The 18,595-nt window shown below is 40.0% G+C and overlaps 1 protein-coding gene across 3 annotated transcripts; it reads right to left on the bottom strand.

Moving 5' to 3' along the window:
• Positions 1-4,896: 4,896 nt before the first annotated feature.
• Positions 4,897-17,624, bottom strand: LOC134602941 (oocyte zinc finger protein XlCOF6.1-like). Of its 3 annotated transcripts, none has more exons than XM_063448430.1 (4): positions 17,579-17,624; positions 12,752-12,895; positions 7,994-8,089; positions 4,897-6,760 (listed from the first exon to the last, which is right to left on the bottom strand). In XM_063448430.1, exons 2-4 carry the CDS (start codon positions 12,777-12,779, stop codon positions 5,478-5,480), a joined length of 1,407 nt encoding a protein of 468 aa, XP_063304500.1. In that variant the 5' UTR covers positions 12,780-12,895; positions 17,579-17,624; the 3' UTR covers positions 4,897-5,477. The 3 variants fall into 3 exon arrangements, with proteins under 3 accessions (XP_063304500.1, XP_063304501.1, XP_063304502.1); XM_063448431.1 differs by having other exon boundaries at positions 12,757-12,895; XM_063448432.1 differs by lacking the exon at positions 7,994-8,089.
• Positions 17,625-18,595: the final 971 nt, after the last annotated feature.

Here is an 18,595-nt window from a genome sequence, read left to right as displayed (position 1 = left end):
CTGGGTCTGGGATGGGATTTTATGATGATCACATTTTATGATTTAGTGTTGTCTTTTACTGGGGGCAGCTGCTTCTCAGGACCGCCATTAATTTTCATAAATATCCAGCTCCTCATCCCTCCCTTGTGCTATGCATCCTGTCTGTTCCCTTGCACCTCTCCAGCCTTGTATCAAGTGCCAGACAGCCAGCAGTCAATGCTTTGCCCAGTCCATAGTTGCATGTGAGTGTGTACAGGGAGTGCAGAATTATTAGGCAAATGAGTATTTTGACCACATCATCCTCTTTATGCATGTTGTCTTACTCCAAGCTGTATAGGCTCGAAAGCCTACTACCAATTAAGCATATTAGGTGATGTGCATCTCTGTAATGAGAAGGGGTGTGGTCTAATGACATCAACACCCTATATCAGGTGTGCATAATTATTAGGCAACTTCCTTTCCTTTGGCAAAATGGGTCAAAAGAAGGACTTGACAGGCTCAGAAAAGTCAAAAATAGTGAGATATCTTGCAGAGGGATGCAGCACTCTTGAAATTGCAAAGCTTCTGAAGCGTGATCATCGAACAATCAAGCGTTTCATTACAAAATAGTCAACAGGGTCGCAAGAAGCGCGTGGAAAAACCAAGGCGCAAATTAACTGCCCATGAACTGAGAAAAGTCAAGCGTGCAGCTGCCAAGATGCCACTTGCCACCAGTTTGGCCATATTTCAGAGCTGCAACATCACAAGGTGTGCAATACTCAGAGACATGGCCAAGGTAAGAAAGGCTGAAAGACGACCACCACTGAACAAGACACACAAGCTGAAACGTCAAGACTGGGCCAAGAAATATCTCAAGACTGATTTTTCTAAGGTTTTATGGACTGATGAAATGAGAGTGAGTCTTGATGGGCCAGATGGATGGGCCCGTGGCTGGATTGGTAAAGGGCAGAGAGCTCCAGTCCGACTCAGACGCCAGCAAGGTGGAGGTGGAGTACTGGTTTGGGCTGGTATCATCAAAGATGAGCTTGTGGGGCCTTTTCGGGTTGAGGATGGAGTCAAGCTCAACTCCCAGTCCTACTGCCAGTTTCTGGAAGACACCTTCTTCAAGCAGTGGTACAGGAAGAAGTCTGCATCCTTCAAGATGATTTTCATGCAGGACAATGCTCCATCACACGCGTCCAAGTACTCCACAGCGTGGCTGGCAAGAAAGGGTATAAAAGAAGAAAATCTAATGACATGGCCTCCTTGTTCACCTGATCTGAACCCCATTGAGAACCTGCGGTCCATCATCAAATGTGAGATTTACAAGGAGGGAAAACAGTACACCTCTCTGAACAGTGTCTGGGAGGCTGTGGTTGCTTCTGCACGCAATGTTGATGGTGAACAGATCAAAACACTGACAGAATCCATGGATGGCAGGCTTTTGAGTGTCCTTGCAAAGAAAGGTGGCTATATTGGTCACTGATTTGTTTTTGTTTTGTTTTTGAATGTCAGAAATGTATATTTGTGAATGTTGAGATGTTATATTGGTTTCACTGGTAAAAATAAATAATTGAAATGGGTATATATTTGTTTTTTGTTAAGTTGCCTAATAATTATGCACAGTAATAGTCACCTGCACACACAGATATCCCCCTAAAATAGCTAAAACTAGAAACAAACTAAAAACGACTTCCAAAAATATTCAGCTTTGATATTAATGAGTTTTTTAGGTTCATTGAGAACATGGTTGTTGTTCAATAATAAAATTAATCCTCAAAAATACAACTTGCCTAATAATTCTGCACTCCCTGTATGGTTATTAACATGACTTTAGTTGGCTACATATGAAGAAGTGTGGCTGCTAATGTGTGTGTAAGTGGTTAGTAATGTATCTATGCTGCTAATGAGTTGTGGCTAGTTGTATATGTGCATGTTAGAGTATTTTAGGTATGTGTTTAAGTAGCATATTATGCACTTTGACACATTAATACGTTCACATACATACACAACATTTTTACATTACACAAAGACAAGCATTACACACACTGCTTATATAAATATGTATTCATATACTCAACAAACACATTCCACATTACTGAAGGCACATATATGCATCCCTTCCCACACAGGGCAGATTAATATTTCGACAGGGGTGGTTGGACGGGCCAGTATGAGGAGTGTTTGTGACATCATAAGGGGACCTTGGAAAAGTGGCATGTCAGCTCTTTCATGCCCCACTCAGCGCTATACTTCTTAAGTGTTCTGTTTCCAGGGCCGCCATCAGGGGTGACAACCATGACGGTTGTCAAGGGCTCGGTGGTCCTGGGGGGCCCGGACTGCTTTGGCAGTCTCGGGCCCCACATTCCCTCTCTGCATATATATATATATATATATATATATATATATATATATATATATATATATATAAAAAATTTGAGTGATTTTATATTCAGCATTTTATTTATTTTGTTGTTTATTAAATAGTATAATTTTAATATTTCTATCACTCTGGACTTCAACTTCTTTACTTCCTGGTTGCCATCATACTCCTTGGTGGGGATTATACCACCTATGCCATACCGACTAGAGCAAGTTTTGCTCTAGCAAATGTGAGTAAGCCATTTTTTACTGGTAATTTATATTTTCTTATCAATATATATTGCACTATTTGGGTTCTCTATATTTTCGCCACATATTATCTACTGGAGACTGATAAGACGCCTATATATATATATATATATATATATATATATATATATATCCTAAGACGGGATTGTTCCGTCAACGCGAAAAAACAGCTGAGCTCTAAGTTAGCTCTGTTAAATGTGAGTGTGCATTCACTTAAGATATCATTCATATATCTACTATACCTACTGTGCTGCACTATTACTCTTTATGTTTGTTTTACTTTGAGGTCAATTGTAATGAGACCATCACCACAACATCTGTGTACGTATACCATTTGTACTTATTATATCGCTTAGGCCGCAGTTCCCTCTCCTTTTTTATTCACACTATTCTGTTACAAGGTTGGGAATCCTTGCATTGGTTACTGCTGCCCTTTTGTTTTATTCACATAGATATAGTGAGCACCTTGTTTCAATATATATATGTATATATATATACCGTATTTATTCGAGTATAACGCGCAAATTTTTTTACCGATTTTTAATTTAAAATTAGGGGTGCGCGTTATACTCGAATAAATATACCTCCCAGGACCGCCGGGCTCATTACAAGCCCGGCGGTCCTGGGGGGCGGGCAGCAAGCGTTTACTCACCTCCGTGCAGCTCCTCCAGCTTCCCAGTGTAAATCTCGCGAGACCCGCGGCCAGCTCTGACGCTCTGACGTCGTCAGAGCTGGCCGCGGGCCTCGCGAGATTTACACTGGGAAGCTGGAGGAGCAGCACGGAGGTGAGTAAACGCTTGCTGCCCTCCCCCCAAGGACCGCCGGGCTTGTAATGAGCCCGGCGGTCGGTATTATCGAGCACCCACTCGAATATTTATTCGAGTATAACAAGCACCCTAATTTTAGATTAAAAATCGGTATAAAATTTTATACCGATTTTTAATCGAAAATTAGGGGTGCGCGTTATACACGTGTGCGCGTTATACTCGAATAAATACGGTATATATATATAGAGCGATGATTTATATATATATGTGCAGCTGTGGGCTCCCTGTACTTGCAGGGCGGCCTAGCACACTGCATCTGTACATTACAGCTCCCCGTGCTCATTAACTCTTGCGAGATGCGCAGCCGTCAGAGCGTTGCCACGGATTACCATGGCGATGCTCTGCGCGGCACACAGGCTATGCTCGCGAGAGTTAATGAGCATGAGGAGCTGTAATGTACAGATGCAATGTGCTGGGCCCCCCTGCAAGTACAGGGAGCCGGGTGCCCCACCATGGAATGGAATCTCCCCCCTCCCTGGACCAGGTAAGAATAACATTTATTACATTTAATGTGGAAAAAATGCTCCATATGCACAACATTTACACAATATGCATATACTAGTACAATAGTACTCTTCTTTCATTACACTAACACACACTACATCCACTGCATCTACTAAACACATTGCATCTAATACACACAAACACTAAATCCACTACACAAACACACACTACATCCACTACACACACTGCATCCGCTTCACAAACACACACTCTGCATTCGCTGCACAAACAGTATTCAATACACACAAACACTACATCCATTACACACATTCTAATTCACTATACACACCACATTCAGTGCTGCATCATTGTGAGCGGACTAGGTAGGATTCCTGATGGCAGCCCTGTCTGTCTCTTTGTTCCTTGTACATTATTAGCATGTCTAATGATGTGCACGTGTGAGAATTGCTACTATGTTTCTTTCATTTTAGAAACTCAGAACTTTTGGGATTTATGTTCTAGAACCCACAGTGATATAACTCACAGTACTGAGCAATGTGCATGAATGTAACTCAGGGGTCACTGTGAGTATCATGATAAATCTTACAATAATGTGCAGTGTGTATGGGTAGATCACAGATTACCTAGGCAAGAAACCCCACTGTAAAGTGTGTTTAAATTGCAATAATTGTGTTTATATAATGGTAGTACATGGAGTAGCCATGTTATCCTTTTATTTGGATGTCAGTGTAAAAGCAGTAACACAAAAAAAAAAGAAAGAAAACTAACAATAAATAATATGACACTCTTTCTAGAATTTCCTCTCTTCTTCAGGTCTAGATCCATTTGACGTGCAAAAACTGTTATTTTGGCATTTTTATAAAATAGCTTATTGCAAGTAATTACTTTCCCCCCTGAACTCCAGCTGCAATACATTTCTTGATGGAGAGTAACACCCAGCTCTCCGCCACATGCTGAAAAGATTAACGGTTCCCCTTTCTGAGCATATACTTAAACATGTCATTTTTGTTTAAGCCGTTACAAAGCATTTTAAAAGGTGTTTGGTAAAATCGTCAAAAGAAAGCTAGATGTTCAGCTTGTAAACTTTAGATTTATTCACCAGCTAGTGTGCTGAAGTCTAAACACTTAAAAAGCCAAGCAGAAATATGAGGTAAGGTGAACTAGAGTCCGTTAAGTAAAGTGCAAATATGTAGTCGAAATGATCAGAAAAGCGGTTTAAATAATTGGTGAATCCAATAAATAGGTTATTTATGATGCAGTGATCAGTTGATTAAGTTTATTGTCTGGTCAGTTTTTACAATTCTACTCATTAAAGTTTGTTGTCTAGAATGGTTCAATATGGACACAATTAAGAAGATCTGTTTGGGTTTTGTTAGCTACATTATAAATGTATTTCCATTAACAAGACTTGCAAAGGTTTCAGAGCCAGGGATTTGCAAAATCTTTCAATGCAATAAACCAACAGATGTGGGTTCAGCCAGACAGTTTTCACCGTCTAACACATCTCAGCAATTAGCATGTTTTGGCCATAGAAGGAACAATTGATTTTAATTTCTCACAGGTAGTACATTCACCCTTGTATTCTTAAAATGATTTCTACATATCTTCCTGCTCCACCAAATCCTCATCACCACCCTTTAGACACACCTGGTGTGTTTTCTGATGAGTTACTAATGCAGAATTGCGTGTGAAACAGTCACCGCACTCTATACAGGGGTAAGGTTTCTCCCGCTTATGAACCTTACAGTGAACTAGAAATTGGGATTTACATGTGAAGCTCTTTTCACACTTAGAGCAAGCATACGCCTTCTCTACTTTGTGAGTTTTTTTATGTGCATTGAGGTGAGACCTTCTTATATAGTTCTTGCCACACACATTGCATCTGAAAGGCCGGTCTCCAGTGTGCTTTGCCTGGTGTTTTACCAGGGAAGATCTGACAACAAAGCGTTTTCCACAGTCACAAACAAAGGGTTTCTCTCCAGTGTGGCTTCTCGTGTGTGTATCCAGATAAGACTTTTGAGTAAAGCTTTTTCCACACTCTTTACACAGATATGGTTTCTTCCCAGAATGTGTTTTCTGGTGGCTTGCAAGATTGGAGCTACTAGTAAAACATTTGTCACAGTGAGAGCAGGAGTATGGTCTCTCTCCTGTGTGTGTTCTCTTATGTAGCACGAGGTGTGAATTCCGAGTGAAGCTTTTTCCGCATATGCCACATGCATACGGCTTCTCACCAGTATGGATTATCTGGTGTCGAACATAGTTGGAACTATCTGTGAAGCTTCTACCACAATGTATGCAAGTATAAGGCTTCACCTCATTGTGAGTTTTTTGGTGCTTCACCAAACTTACATTACTGGTAAAGCTTTTTCCACACTCCAGGCATGGAAATGGTTTCTCTCCAGTGTGGGATCGCCTATGAATGACAAGATAAGAGTTCCGAGTAAAACCTTTACCACACTCAATACAGACATATAATCTCTCTCCTGTGTGTGTCCTTTGATGGACCACCAGATATGACCTATAGATGAAGCTCTTTCCGCACTCAATGCATATGTAGTTTTTCCGCTCCTTCTGAGTTAAATGCTTGTAAGTACATTTTGTTTTATCCCAAAACCTTTTACTGCTATTGCTGGAGGTTGTGATCTGCTGGGATCCTTTTGAGTCCACATGTTCTGCATCACTTTGATTACAGTTCTTTTTAGGACTGGAAACAGCTTGTGTTGAGGGGTCTCTGGAGGAAGCGTCAACAGTGTTGTGTTGGACAAGGCAATGCTTCTCTGTAGGGTAATAAGCAGGGATTGTTTCTTCCATTGCCCACTCTGATGAATAAATATCAATATCTGAAACTCCGTCTTTGTTTTCACATATTGAGCCACAGTCTGTATTAAAAGGGGAAATAATTGATATGGTAAAGCTGTATGCTTACACTTCAAGATAAGTCAAACTACTTAATCAGCAGAATTTAGAGTGGCATACACAGCTGATGTGCATTGATAATTTACAGAAATTCATTATTGAGATAGATTTGCAAAATGTTATTGATTATGAAAGGCAGGACAACCAATTTTTTTTAAATAAAATGCTAAAGCCCCATTATAGCAGAACATAATACAAATGACTAAAAATGAACACGGTCATTTTTGAGAGTTCTGTCAGTGAGCTTAAAATCTAGTTGATTGCCAATAAGACATTTTAATACACTGTAGGGTTTAAAGACGTATTTGCATGCTTAGAAAGTTAAATAGTTCAGACACTATATGAAATGTTGCAAAATAAAGGAAGCAAAAACCTGTACTTAGCGGCAGAGGTGCTCGGCCTCGTGGCTCCCTAAATTGCTTTAATGCAGACTGAACAGTCGGGCCCTTAATCCATAACAGGGGGCCCGATATTAGGAATTGATGTGTGTGCCGCCAGGTGCGGTTTCCAGCCACGCAATTTTCTCAGAGAGAGCCTAGCACTTCTAGTCCAACAAAGGCATGGTCACCCCACCAACCATGCCGCAGTCTCAATCGCTACACACTGACACTTATGTATGCACAACTGCAAGGCTATGCAACCATACCCCGCATACACGATTAGCATATTTGCAAATTAATTTTGTTTATAAATAATGCCATGACTTCAGTCAGAGAGCTCACGAAGCCCCTGAATAATAAATACAGAGACTAGCTCTCTGTATCCAACACTGCAACCTCACCCTTCAATATAACTATAGCTCTTTATACACACACACACAAAGCAACCCTAATTGTGGTCATTGCACAATAGATAGTATATAAACGTGGTTCCCAACCCAGTCCTCAAATACCCCCAAAAAGTCCAGGATTTAGGGATAACCCTGTTGTGTCTAAGGTGTTTTTAGTAGAAGAAGAAAAAACACACTCTGGACACAACAGGGTAATCCCCAAATCCTGATCTTTTTGGGGGTATTTGAGGACTGGGTTGGGAACCCCTGGTATATAAGCAAACTTATAAATGTACTGGTAGCCCAAAGCCCTATCTCAGGCATATTTTCTTAAAAATCAGGATTGAATCGAACACTGATATCCTGAAGTCATCCTGGAATACAAGAACAGTTCCTGTATTTATAAAGGGAAAATCTAATAACCCACCTGAGACTGGATTTGAGAGGATTTCTCTCTGGTGAGGCTCCTCTGTGTCTCCTCCTTGGATGTTTAATCCAGTGCCAGGGTCCATACTACCACAGCCTATGGTAATAGACACAAACTATTCATATCAAGTGCCAGACATTATTTTACATGGCTTTGTGCAGTGCTGGCTAGCTTTTACCGTGGTTACTCTTGTAAATCTTACAGCAAACAATAGTAGAGGAGTATACACACAGAAAGAAAAAAAGACCCAAAAAGACACTTAAGGTCTGAATGGTAACAGGGGTAAGGTTAAAAAACTATGAATTATCTTATTTAAAGTGGCAAATAAGTCAAAAGGAAATCCCAAATAATCCCAGTGCAGTGATTCTACCATAAGAAGAGCGAGGAAAGATCCTTAACCTAGGACAGGCATAGGCAACCTTTGGCACTGCAGATGTTTTGGACTACACCTCCCATGATGCTTTGCCAACATTATGGGTGTGAGAGCATTATGGGGGATGTAGTTCACAATATCTGGAGTGCCGAAGGTTGCCTACCCCGGACCTAGGAGATCAGCTATAAAGAATAAAGCCATAGTCCTATAAAACAAACTGCTAGTATATCCACTAAACAAAAGCTTTGGACCAAGTGAAAATACCGATCATCAGCTTAATGCATTCCTATCTCCCCAATGTTGAGATGGAGGTGGAGATGGAGCTGGTAACACATAACCTCCTGCATGCTGGTTTTCAAAAGACATTCAGGGTTATTTACTACATTTAAGGCTAAAATAGCCAAACTGGAGAAATTCTCCAAATAGACTATGCTTTTAGTGCAGCTATTTTGGACTTAAATTTGAATTCCTGACAGTTCTCACTTTACTGTATAACCTTGCTAGCTAACTCATTAAGTTCCTTTAAAGCTTCTCTTTTGTAAGTGATTAATTTAGTAATGCATTATTGCATTTTTTTTTATCTATTGTGGATTTGTTTGAACCTACTGGTGCTTCCTTGTTTCCACCCTCTTGTAAAATGTTGATAAATACAATGATTTAGATTTAATAAATGGAACACCAACAGGTTGTGTCACATTAAAAGGAAACTCTGTGGTAAAAATTAAAGGAACACTTTAGTGTTAAGAATACAGCTACGTTTTCCTAACACTATAGTGTTCCTCTGCCCCCATGGGCCATGCAAAGGGTAAGAAAAAAAAACAAACCTTTAAACACTTACCTGACAATGTCCCTTGGCGCTGGATTGGGCTCCTCCCCTGCTGATGACAGCGATCCAAGAATCTAATGTGCACGTATTAGGAAAGAATTGAATCAATGCTTTCCTGTGGGGTTTTTCAAGAGGCTGGACATCCTCATGCAAAACGTGAGGATGTCCAGCGTTGTTTCATGGCGTGAAACTCCGTGAAACAGCAGAAAGTGCACTCTAGTTCAGCGGTAAGGGAACAGGGATACTGCACCCACACAACTTCAACGAGATTGATGGGCAACATACAGAAAGTGCTGCGCTGCAGTATGTAGAAGTCCGATGCTACCGGTATTAAATCAGGTGATAAATCAATCAGGAATACAGAACATATATAGTTAACTACATCGTCTGAAAAGGGACATGTGTCCTTTAAATTCACCTTTCTCACATCTGTTTTTGCGGTTGATCCAAAATAAGACAAACATTTTTTTTTAATCACTTCCAATTTTGCAACAAGCTAGGAATACAATTCCTTCTTGACCCCAAACTGGCAGTCAGATTTATCGTAAATTCAAGAAGCTATTACCCCACAAATTAAATATCCCTGAATATTATGTTTTAGCAAGTATGCATCCAGTTGCGGTTTAAAAATCTGTACAGACTCTGATAAAACCACTTCTTGAGGAATAGAATTCCACATCCTTATTGTTCTTGCTGTAAATAAAAACCTTTCCTTTGCGTTACAGTAAATCTCCTTTTTCCCAGTCTACATGCATTACCTTGTGTCCTAGGTATAGTCCTGTTTATGATTAGATTTCCAGACATATATTTCCAAATATATTTGCATAAAGCCCTCATAGCCCCTCTGAGGCGCTGTTTTTCTAAACCTTTCTTCATAACTAAAATATTCCTTTTATTTAATTAATTTCGTAGTGCGCCTTTGCAGGTGCCCAAAATTGCACAGCATATTCAAGGTGTGGTCTTACCAGTGATTTATAAAGAGGCAAAATTATATTCTCATCCTGAGAATGAATGCCGCTTTTATACATGACAATATCTTACGGACCTTAGCCACAACTGATGACATTGCACCTGGGGAGTAGCAGGTATGACAAGAACATACGCTTACTGAGTAACATGACAAACGCAAAGACGTTCACGTGGGGATACGTAATCCCAAGACAATCTGTGGGATCAATGCCTACCGTTTAACAGGACTGTGGCTCATATGACGAACACTTGTCCACTACACTCCCACCGACTGGACAGACGCATGACTTGGTCCACCTTCGTCCAGGAGTAGCACCCATATTACATGCCATCTCAACATATCTATCATGACACACAGGGGAGAGGACCCGAGCGCCTCAATTAAGGTGGAAGGATACCTGGACAACGCACGAGCTCTGCCGAAAGTGAGGGTTAATTGGAAACTCGTTGTTCCGGGTGCTAGGCTCGGGTTGGGTGCTCTTTCAGGCCCCGACTTAGGCCTGGGGTCGGGAACATCGCTGTCTCAGCATGATGCTACATCCACAATTATTAGAGTTATTCGCCTGCATGCCGACTACTACGCTGCTGTATACCGAACCCTTTATCTATGATTCAGAGAATTTGTTGGGGCGCCTTTAAAGCAAATTCTTATGCCTACACGTATGCATTATGGCAGGTATACCACCAGGTGTACTCCTCCCGGGTACACCGAACGCAAACTCTCGAATGTAAATACAGGTGTAGTTTTGTATATAACGATTGCACACGTTCGTCTTGGATACCATGCTAACATTTGATCCCCGTAAGGATGGATCTTGTTACCTTGTTAATAAGTGTATTATCGGTTGTGTATATTCTGTTCACGGAATCTTGGTTTTCACCTGCTTGTACTCTACTCATTTTATTTTCTTTACATGCCCAGACCTGCGTGTCTTACTTTCCTTTATAATATGTCAAATATGCTCATAAATCAATAAACAGATTTACAAAAAACTGATGACATTGCACATTGTTGCCTAGTGTATGGTCTATATCAATTCCCAAATTCTTCTTGTGTGTTGTTATCCCTAATTAACTACTATTTAGGGTGCAAGTTGCTTGTGCATTCTTTATCCCAAAGTGCATAATTTTGCATTTTTTCTATATTAAATATTATATGTAATTTGAGTGCTCAGTCCTTCAATCTATCTAAATCCCTCTGAAGCAAAGCAATAGCATACTCATATTGTATTACTTTACAGAGTTTTGTGCCATTTGCAAACACTGAAACATGACTTTCAATGCTTATTTATTAATATGCTAAATAGAAGCAGTCCCAGATCAGAACCTTGAGGGACACCACTTACCACTTTTGTCCAGCTCGAAAACTTACCATTAATAACATCTCTCTGTACTCTATTTTTAAGCCAATGTTCTACCCAAGAACAAGAATTGTCATCTAGACAAATTTCTTTTAGTTTGAATACTAACCTATTGTCTGGAACTGTATCAAACGCCTTGGTAAAATCCAAATAGATCACATCCACTGCAACACCCTGATCTATACTTCTACTTACTTTGTCGTAGAATGCAATCAAGTTAGTTTGACATGACCTGTGCTTCATAAAACCATGCTGATTTTTGCTGATAACCATGTTCTTTTAATCCCTTAAGGACCAAACTTCTGGAATAAAAGGGAATCGTGACATGTCACACATGTCATGTGTCCTTAAGGGGTTAAAGGATATCATCCCTTAATAACCTTTCAAATACTTTCCCAGCCAGAAAAGTTTAGCTCACAGGTCTTTAATTGCAGGGATTTTTAACCATTTTTAATATAGGAACCACTTCTGCCTTCCTCCAATCCTTCGGTAAAATTCCTGCAAGAAAAGAATCTTGAAAGATTAAAAACATAGGTCCTTAATACCAGTGGGTAAATACCTTCAGGTTCTGGAACTTTGCTTATATTAACTTTATTTAGTTGCTGCAGCACCTTGTCTTAATTCATCCAGTATAAATTATCCGTAATACAGGGCAGCATTTTCATGTGCTGCCAATCAATATCCTGTGATTATGTGTGTCCAGCAAAATATGGTGGATATGGCAACCCTAACTATAGTGTCCCTTTAACTCCTATGTGTGTTATGCATTATGAAAACAATACAAAAAAAAGTTGCCTTCCCTATCCCCTTCAAAGATTCCCATGATGCACTGTTTATTGGGTCTGTAGACAGTCCTATTACATCAGGAAAGTAGTTTATTCTCAAAATCAGTGCCACTCCTTACTGGAATTGCTGAAAGCAACTGCTCTGTACAGGGATAGCAGCCATATTGCAGCAGCAATCAGTGTAAACCTAGACAGTTCACTGTTTTGTGAACCAAGCTATTTTAAGATCTCAGCAGAGCTGAGGTCTATGGCCACTCTCTTTTCTGGGTGGAGAGAGAAAATGGCATGACCGCTCTGATGGGCAGGCTCTGCTAAGATTTTTAGCAGAATGGAAAACACACTCACAGAGCTCTAAGCACCATCACCTTTGCAATTATTTTTGCGAAAAAAAAAAAAAAAAAAAGTCAGTGCAATACTTAAATGTATGCATAAATGGATAGATACCGTACGTATCTGGTGCCTTCTCCATCATTGTATCACAGGAATACACCGACGGTCCTTTTACAGATATATTCTTTTTATGATGATTCTTTTATGATGGAGCCTGAATTAAATAAAGATACAGTAATTTGTGCAACGTGCGCATTCCTATGGACAAAAAAGAAAAAAAGAAAAAGGAAATCTTTAATATACAATATGTTACAATTTAAAAAAATAAAGGTTAAAAGAAAGCATGCTAAACAGTCACTTTGCAGGCTTTGTTTTAAATGTAATTATTTGTTTTTATGAGGAGTATGATATAAGTGCAGACCTAAAGCAAATTTCCTTTCTTAGTTGCCAAGGTAATTAATTCACGGAAGAGGCACACTACAGACACCAAAACAACTTTACCTTAAACAAGCAGTTTTCGTTGATAGATCATGACCCTCAAGTCTCATTGCTCAATTCTCTGCCATTAGGAGTTAAATAACTTTTGTTTCTGTTGACTGACACAGCCTGCACGGACAATATGGTTTAATTTTCAATCAGATGTTACTTTTTGTTTTTATTTTCTGCTCTGTAAATTGAACTTTAAAGGGACACTCCAGGCACCCAGACCACTTCTGCTCATTGGAGTGGTCTGAGTGCCAACTCCCACTACTCCTAACCCTGCAACTGTAATTATTGCAGTTTTTTATAAACTGCAATAATTACATTGCAGGGTTAACTCCCCCTCTAGTGGCTGTCTACTAGACATCCACTAGAGGTCACTTCCTGGTATGTAGCAAGGATTTTCCTTGCTAGAGCGTCGCTGGACGTCCTCACGTTTTCAATGCTCTCCTATGGGGAGCGCTAATGCGCATTAGGTCTCCTCGGCCGGTGGACAGGATCAGTTTCGCCCACCGGAATCACACGGAGGAGCGGCGCGGAGGTGGAGACAGCGACGACGGATTGTTTTCCTGGCACTGGAGTTTCCCTTTAATTACATAGCAAGCCATTAATAGAGCAGGAGAAAAGAAATACTAAATTAAATAAAATGTACAAAAAAGGAAGTATACACATTAGATCGCACTTTACAGGAAGTGTTTATGAAGGCTGTGCAAGTTACATGCAAGTAGGTGTGACTGCTACATAAACAAAGTTATATCTCCTAAATGACAGAGAAGTGAGCAGTGAGACTGCAGAGGCATGAGCTATACACCAAAACTGCTTCATTAAGCTAAAGCCGTTTTGGTGACTATAGTGTCCCTTTAAATAAAAAGAATCCCAAAGAAGTGCGAACTACAGACCATGTTCCTGCAGTCTAACCACCATATTATGTCAATCACCAAGTCTTACCATTTTTAGCTCAGCATTTATACCAGTATTTATTTTAGGGCTTTCAGGGTGGATTGTAGACCTTATCTCTTTGCTCAGTTCATAGCTCTGTTAATTACCAGCTAATGTCAACATAGAGCATTATCCCTCCCACCACCTTCTACGGAAGACAGATGAAACCATTAGAGCCTGCAGGGATCACCCCATGAAGAATCCTGTAAGGCATGCAGACCTCATCTGGACAACAGTGGAGCGGAGCACTTTATTGGGACTCTATACTACAACGTTATTGTAAGCATTTTATTTTAAATTGTAAAATATATTCACAGGGTTATTCAGGTATTGTTGGGAATTCAAAAGGAATTTCCAATTTAAGGCTAAAGTAGTTGAACTGGAAGCATTGCTGACTTGGATAATTTTTTCAGTTCAGCTATTTTGGTCTCAAGTTTGAAGGTCACTTTGAATTCCAAACAACTGTACTTTAGCGAATAACACATCAGGTATTTAATACGTTTATGTGTACATACATACATACATACATATATATATATATATATATATATATATATATATATACACACACACACACACACCTACGCACTGATCAGCCACAACATATATATATATATATACACACACACACACACACACATACACACACCTACGCACTGATCAGCCACAACATTAAAACCACCTGCCTAATATTGTGTAGTTCCCCCTCATGATGCCAAAACAGCTCTGAAGCGTTGAGGCATGGACTTCACAAGATCTCTGCACTTGTCTTGTAGGACTTAAAGGATCGTCAGGTAATGTCACAAGTTTTGACGTGGGACCGCCATGGATCAACTTTGTTGTTCCAGCACATCTCACAGATGTTCAATTGGATTGAGTTCTGGGGAATTTGGAGACCAAGGCAACACCTTGAACTCTTTCATGTTTCTCAAACTATTCCTGAACAATTTTTGTAGTGTGGCAGGGTGCAATATGTCCTGAAAGAAGCCACTGACATCAGAGAAGACAATTGTCATGTATGAGTGTAAGTGGTCTACAACAATCTCTAGGTAGGTGGTACATGTCAAAGTAACATCTACATGAATGCCAGGATCCAAGGTTTCCCAACATAACATTGCCCAGATCATAACTCTGCCTCCACCGGCCTGCATTCTTCCCATAGTGCATCCTGCTGCCAACTCATCCCCAGATAAAAGATGCTCACACATCTGGTCATCCATTTGACCTAAAAGAAAACAATTCATCAGACCAGACATCCTTCTTCCATTGCTCAATGGTCCAGTTCTGATGCTAAGGTCCCCAGTAAAGGTGCTTTTGGCTATGGATAGAAGTCATCATTGGCATTGTGACTGGTCTAGGGCTATGCAGCCCAATACACAACAAACTGCGATGCAATGTGTGTTTTTCAGCAATTTGAGCTACAGCAGCTGTTCTCTGTGATTGGACCAGACGTGCTAGCATTTGCTTTCCACGTGCATCAATGAGCCTTGGACGCCCATGCCTGTGACGGTGGTTCACCGGTTGTCCTTCCTTGCACAGCTTCTGGTAGTTACTAATCATTGCATACTCGGAGCAAAACTTGCCGCTTTGATGATATCCCTATTTGGCCCTTGTCAAAGTCACTTGTCCATTTTTCCTGGTTCAAACACATGAAATTCAGGAACTTGAATTTTCACTTGCTGCCTAATATATCCCACCCCTTGACAAGTGCCATTGTAATGATATAATCAATTTTATTCACTTCACCTGTCAGTAGTAGTTTTAATGTTATGGCGGTGGTGTGTGTGTGTGTGTTTTTACCAATATTATTTTTTTATATATGGTTTGATAGCTTGTAAGTGTGTTTTTACTAAATTAGATGTTATATTACGCTCCCTCTGTCCATAATTGACTGGACACTGCGTGACGAGCAATAAGGGGGCAGATTTTATTGCGAAATCTATTCTGAAGAAAAGATAGTATTATAGGTAGTTCGAAAACTATCACTTTCCTTAGTATTAGTCTATCCTTAGTATTAAATGTAATTCTAACTAAGGATAAACAGATTAACTTTATTCTTCCCAGTAAACTCTGAGGTAGTGTTTACTAGGCTGACGAAACATGGAATGGTCACTTTTTTGGAAGTGACAGTTTTGCTTTCAGAATATATTCTGACTCCTTTAAAGACATTATAAGTACCCAGACGACTTCAGTTCAATGAAGTAGACTGTATGCAGTGTCCCTGGTGGTTTGCCCCCCGCAATGTAAAACATTGCTATTTACAGCAATGTTTACAACACATCTCAGTCAGACTTGGTTCTAGATGTTCAACATCCTCATGCACTGTATGAGGACATTGAACATTGGACTTAATGCTTCTCTATGATAAGCATTTGATTGGTGAAGGACAGCGAATTCCACATTCACCCACAATATTTCCTCTACAAGAAGCACTTGATTCTAATTTGAATCGAATTTGATTAATTGGGCAGACTAGATGGGCCGAATGGTTCTTATCTGCTGTCACATTCAATGTTTCTAAGAGAAGATGTCAAGTTATCAGTATGCTTGCAACCGAAAAATTAGGTGGATTGGACAGCTGGAATGACTAAGTAAATGGTCAATAACTTTGATTTTGTTTTTTTAGTCATAAAGGGAGAGGGGGTATGACATTGGGGACCTTTGGGTCCATTGAAGACCTTTTAAATAAAATAAATAAATCATTTGCACACTATAGGTTCCCTTTAAGGATCACTATCTGGTCCCAAACACTATAGTTTGTTTACGGACAAACGTAAGGCGGGGTATAGGGTGTGGTTTTTTGGGGGCAGGTTCAAGTCAATATAAAAGGTGGAGACATACAATTTATTTTTGGACTGACGTTGTGGTATTTCTGCCACCTAGCAACTGCACCACCATTGTGCAATAGGGGAGGTACGGTTCAGGGTGCATAAACAAAGTGTTTTTAACTCCTAAAATTTCAGAAAATTTGGAATGCAGGGGTATTATACCATCTATACACCAAAAGCACTTACCTAAGCGACTTATATGACTTTCAGAATTTGTCAATATGCCTAGAGAATACCTATAGTAATATTGTGACCAATTCTCAATTATGTGTCGGTTAGTCCACCCATTGTACAGCGCAACGGAATTTGTTGGCGCTATATAAATAATAATAATAATTGTGGTGCATTTAAATCCACAGCACTTTCAGGTTTTATCCCATGAGTGTTTATGTGCATTCTATTTTGTCATGGCAAGAATGCACCAATAAAGTCAATGAATCTGATTCTCAGAACCTGCCACTGTAGTTGGGATAGCTAATTACAGGGCATACTTAGGGTCAGGTGTTCAGTGGAGGAGGCGGTGGGTCAGGCAGATATAGCAGCAGGGGCTGGTTTAAATGGGTTTTCTGCAATAATTAATGGCACAAAAATAGCACAATTTGATTGGCCAGTCAGCAGGCAGGTGAGCTCCACACACTTTATTGCTTATACAGGTGAGTTTGTATGGTGAGCAGGTTTGAGGTGTGTAGCTTACCTGAGCCAGTGTTACTCTGCAGCATGGAGGAGCTTCTAAGGAGGCTGGAGGAAGAGGCAAGGCGGGCCAGCAGCATGTATTGGCTCAGGAACTGGTTTAACATCCTCCCCAGCCTTGGCAGCCTATAGAGACTGTGGTAGGGGAGGGCCAGGGGCTGGACAGTAATCTATTGTAAGGACAGAACAGAGAGGAAGATGTAATGGAGGCAGGGCCAAACGGAAACGAGGCTTGGAACACAGAGCTAAATGTGGCAACCAGGAAGGGATTTTCATGTTGCCAAGGAAACCAAACAACATAGAAAGAAAAATGATTTCTCACTCTAAAAAAAACAAAACGATTTTCGCCCTCCCTAATCCTGTTTGGCAAAAAAAGGAGCTCTGCAACAATTAAACCAGTCCCAATATATTGCTGGAGCTTACAGCCTACCATAGCTGTTCACAATAGCTTTGAAAAGGAAAACAGTGTCACTGAACCCAACTGTGACTGCTTCCCTGGGGTTTTAGGTTTAGATAAGCTAGGAGTAATGGTGATTGTAGAATGTGTTTTACAAGGTGTTCAGTCAGGCCCAGCAATGGCTGGAGTGAATAGTAAAAATCAGAAATTGGTATCAGGGTCTCATGATAACTTAAATAAAATAGAGTTCAAGAAGATAGCTTAAAATAAGCAGTGGTTTGTGAAATGTCTTCTACTTGAATGTTTCTATGAAGGAAAAATGGAAAGGTAAATATATTAATTTATTGTCACAGCTCCCTGCTTCTACTGAACCCGTAATAAAACAGGAGAATGATAGATTTAGGCCATTCCATTGTACAGCGCTACGGAATCTGATGGCGCTATATAAATAATAAAATTAATTCTCGTCTAGATCATTTAATAAATTACTGCAAGTGTTCTGCATATTTGCTAGCATGGTACGTGAAAAACATCCTACGGCGAGTGTTGGTTTATTTCAGCATGTAGAATCCATTCTTGATGCTTATAAATATTATAAACAACCCTAAAAGAGCAAGAAATAGT

This window comes from Pelobates fuscus, chromosome 3 (genome assembly GCF_036172605.1).
Source record: "Pelobates fuscus isolate aPelFus1 chromosome 3, aPelFus1.pri, whole genome shotgun sequence".
Lineage (NCBI taxonomy): Eukaryota > Metazoa > Chordata > Amphibia > Anura > Pelobatidae > Pelobates > Pelobates fuscus.
Note: the sequence above shows the minus strand (reverse complement) of the source record. Positions and strands in the feature narration are given on the sequence as shown.

What these genes read in the sequence shown, in the direction of transcription:
- LOC134602941 (XM_063448430.1), bottom strand. Translation starts at nt 12,779, where the DNA reads ATGATGGAGAAGGCACCAGATACGTACG. An exon ending in GAAGGCACCAGATACGTACG is followed by an intron (nt 8,090 to 12,751) that starts GTATCTATCCAT and finishes CTATTACCATAG; the next exon opens with GCTGTGGTAGTATGGACCCT. An exon ending in CCTCTCAAATCCAGTCTCAG is followed by an intron (nt 6,761 to 7,993) that starts GTGGGTTATTAG and finishes CTTTTAATACAG; the next exon opens with ACTGTGGCTCAATATGTGAA.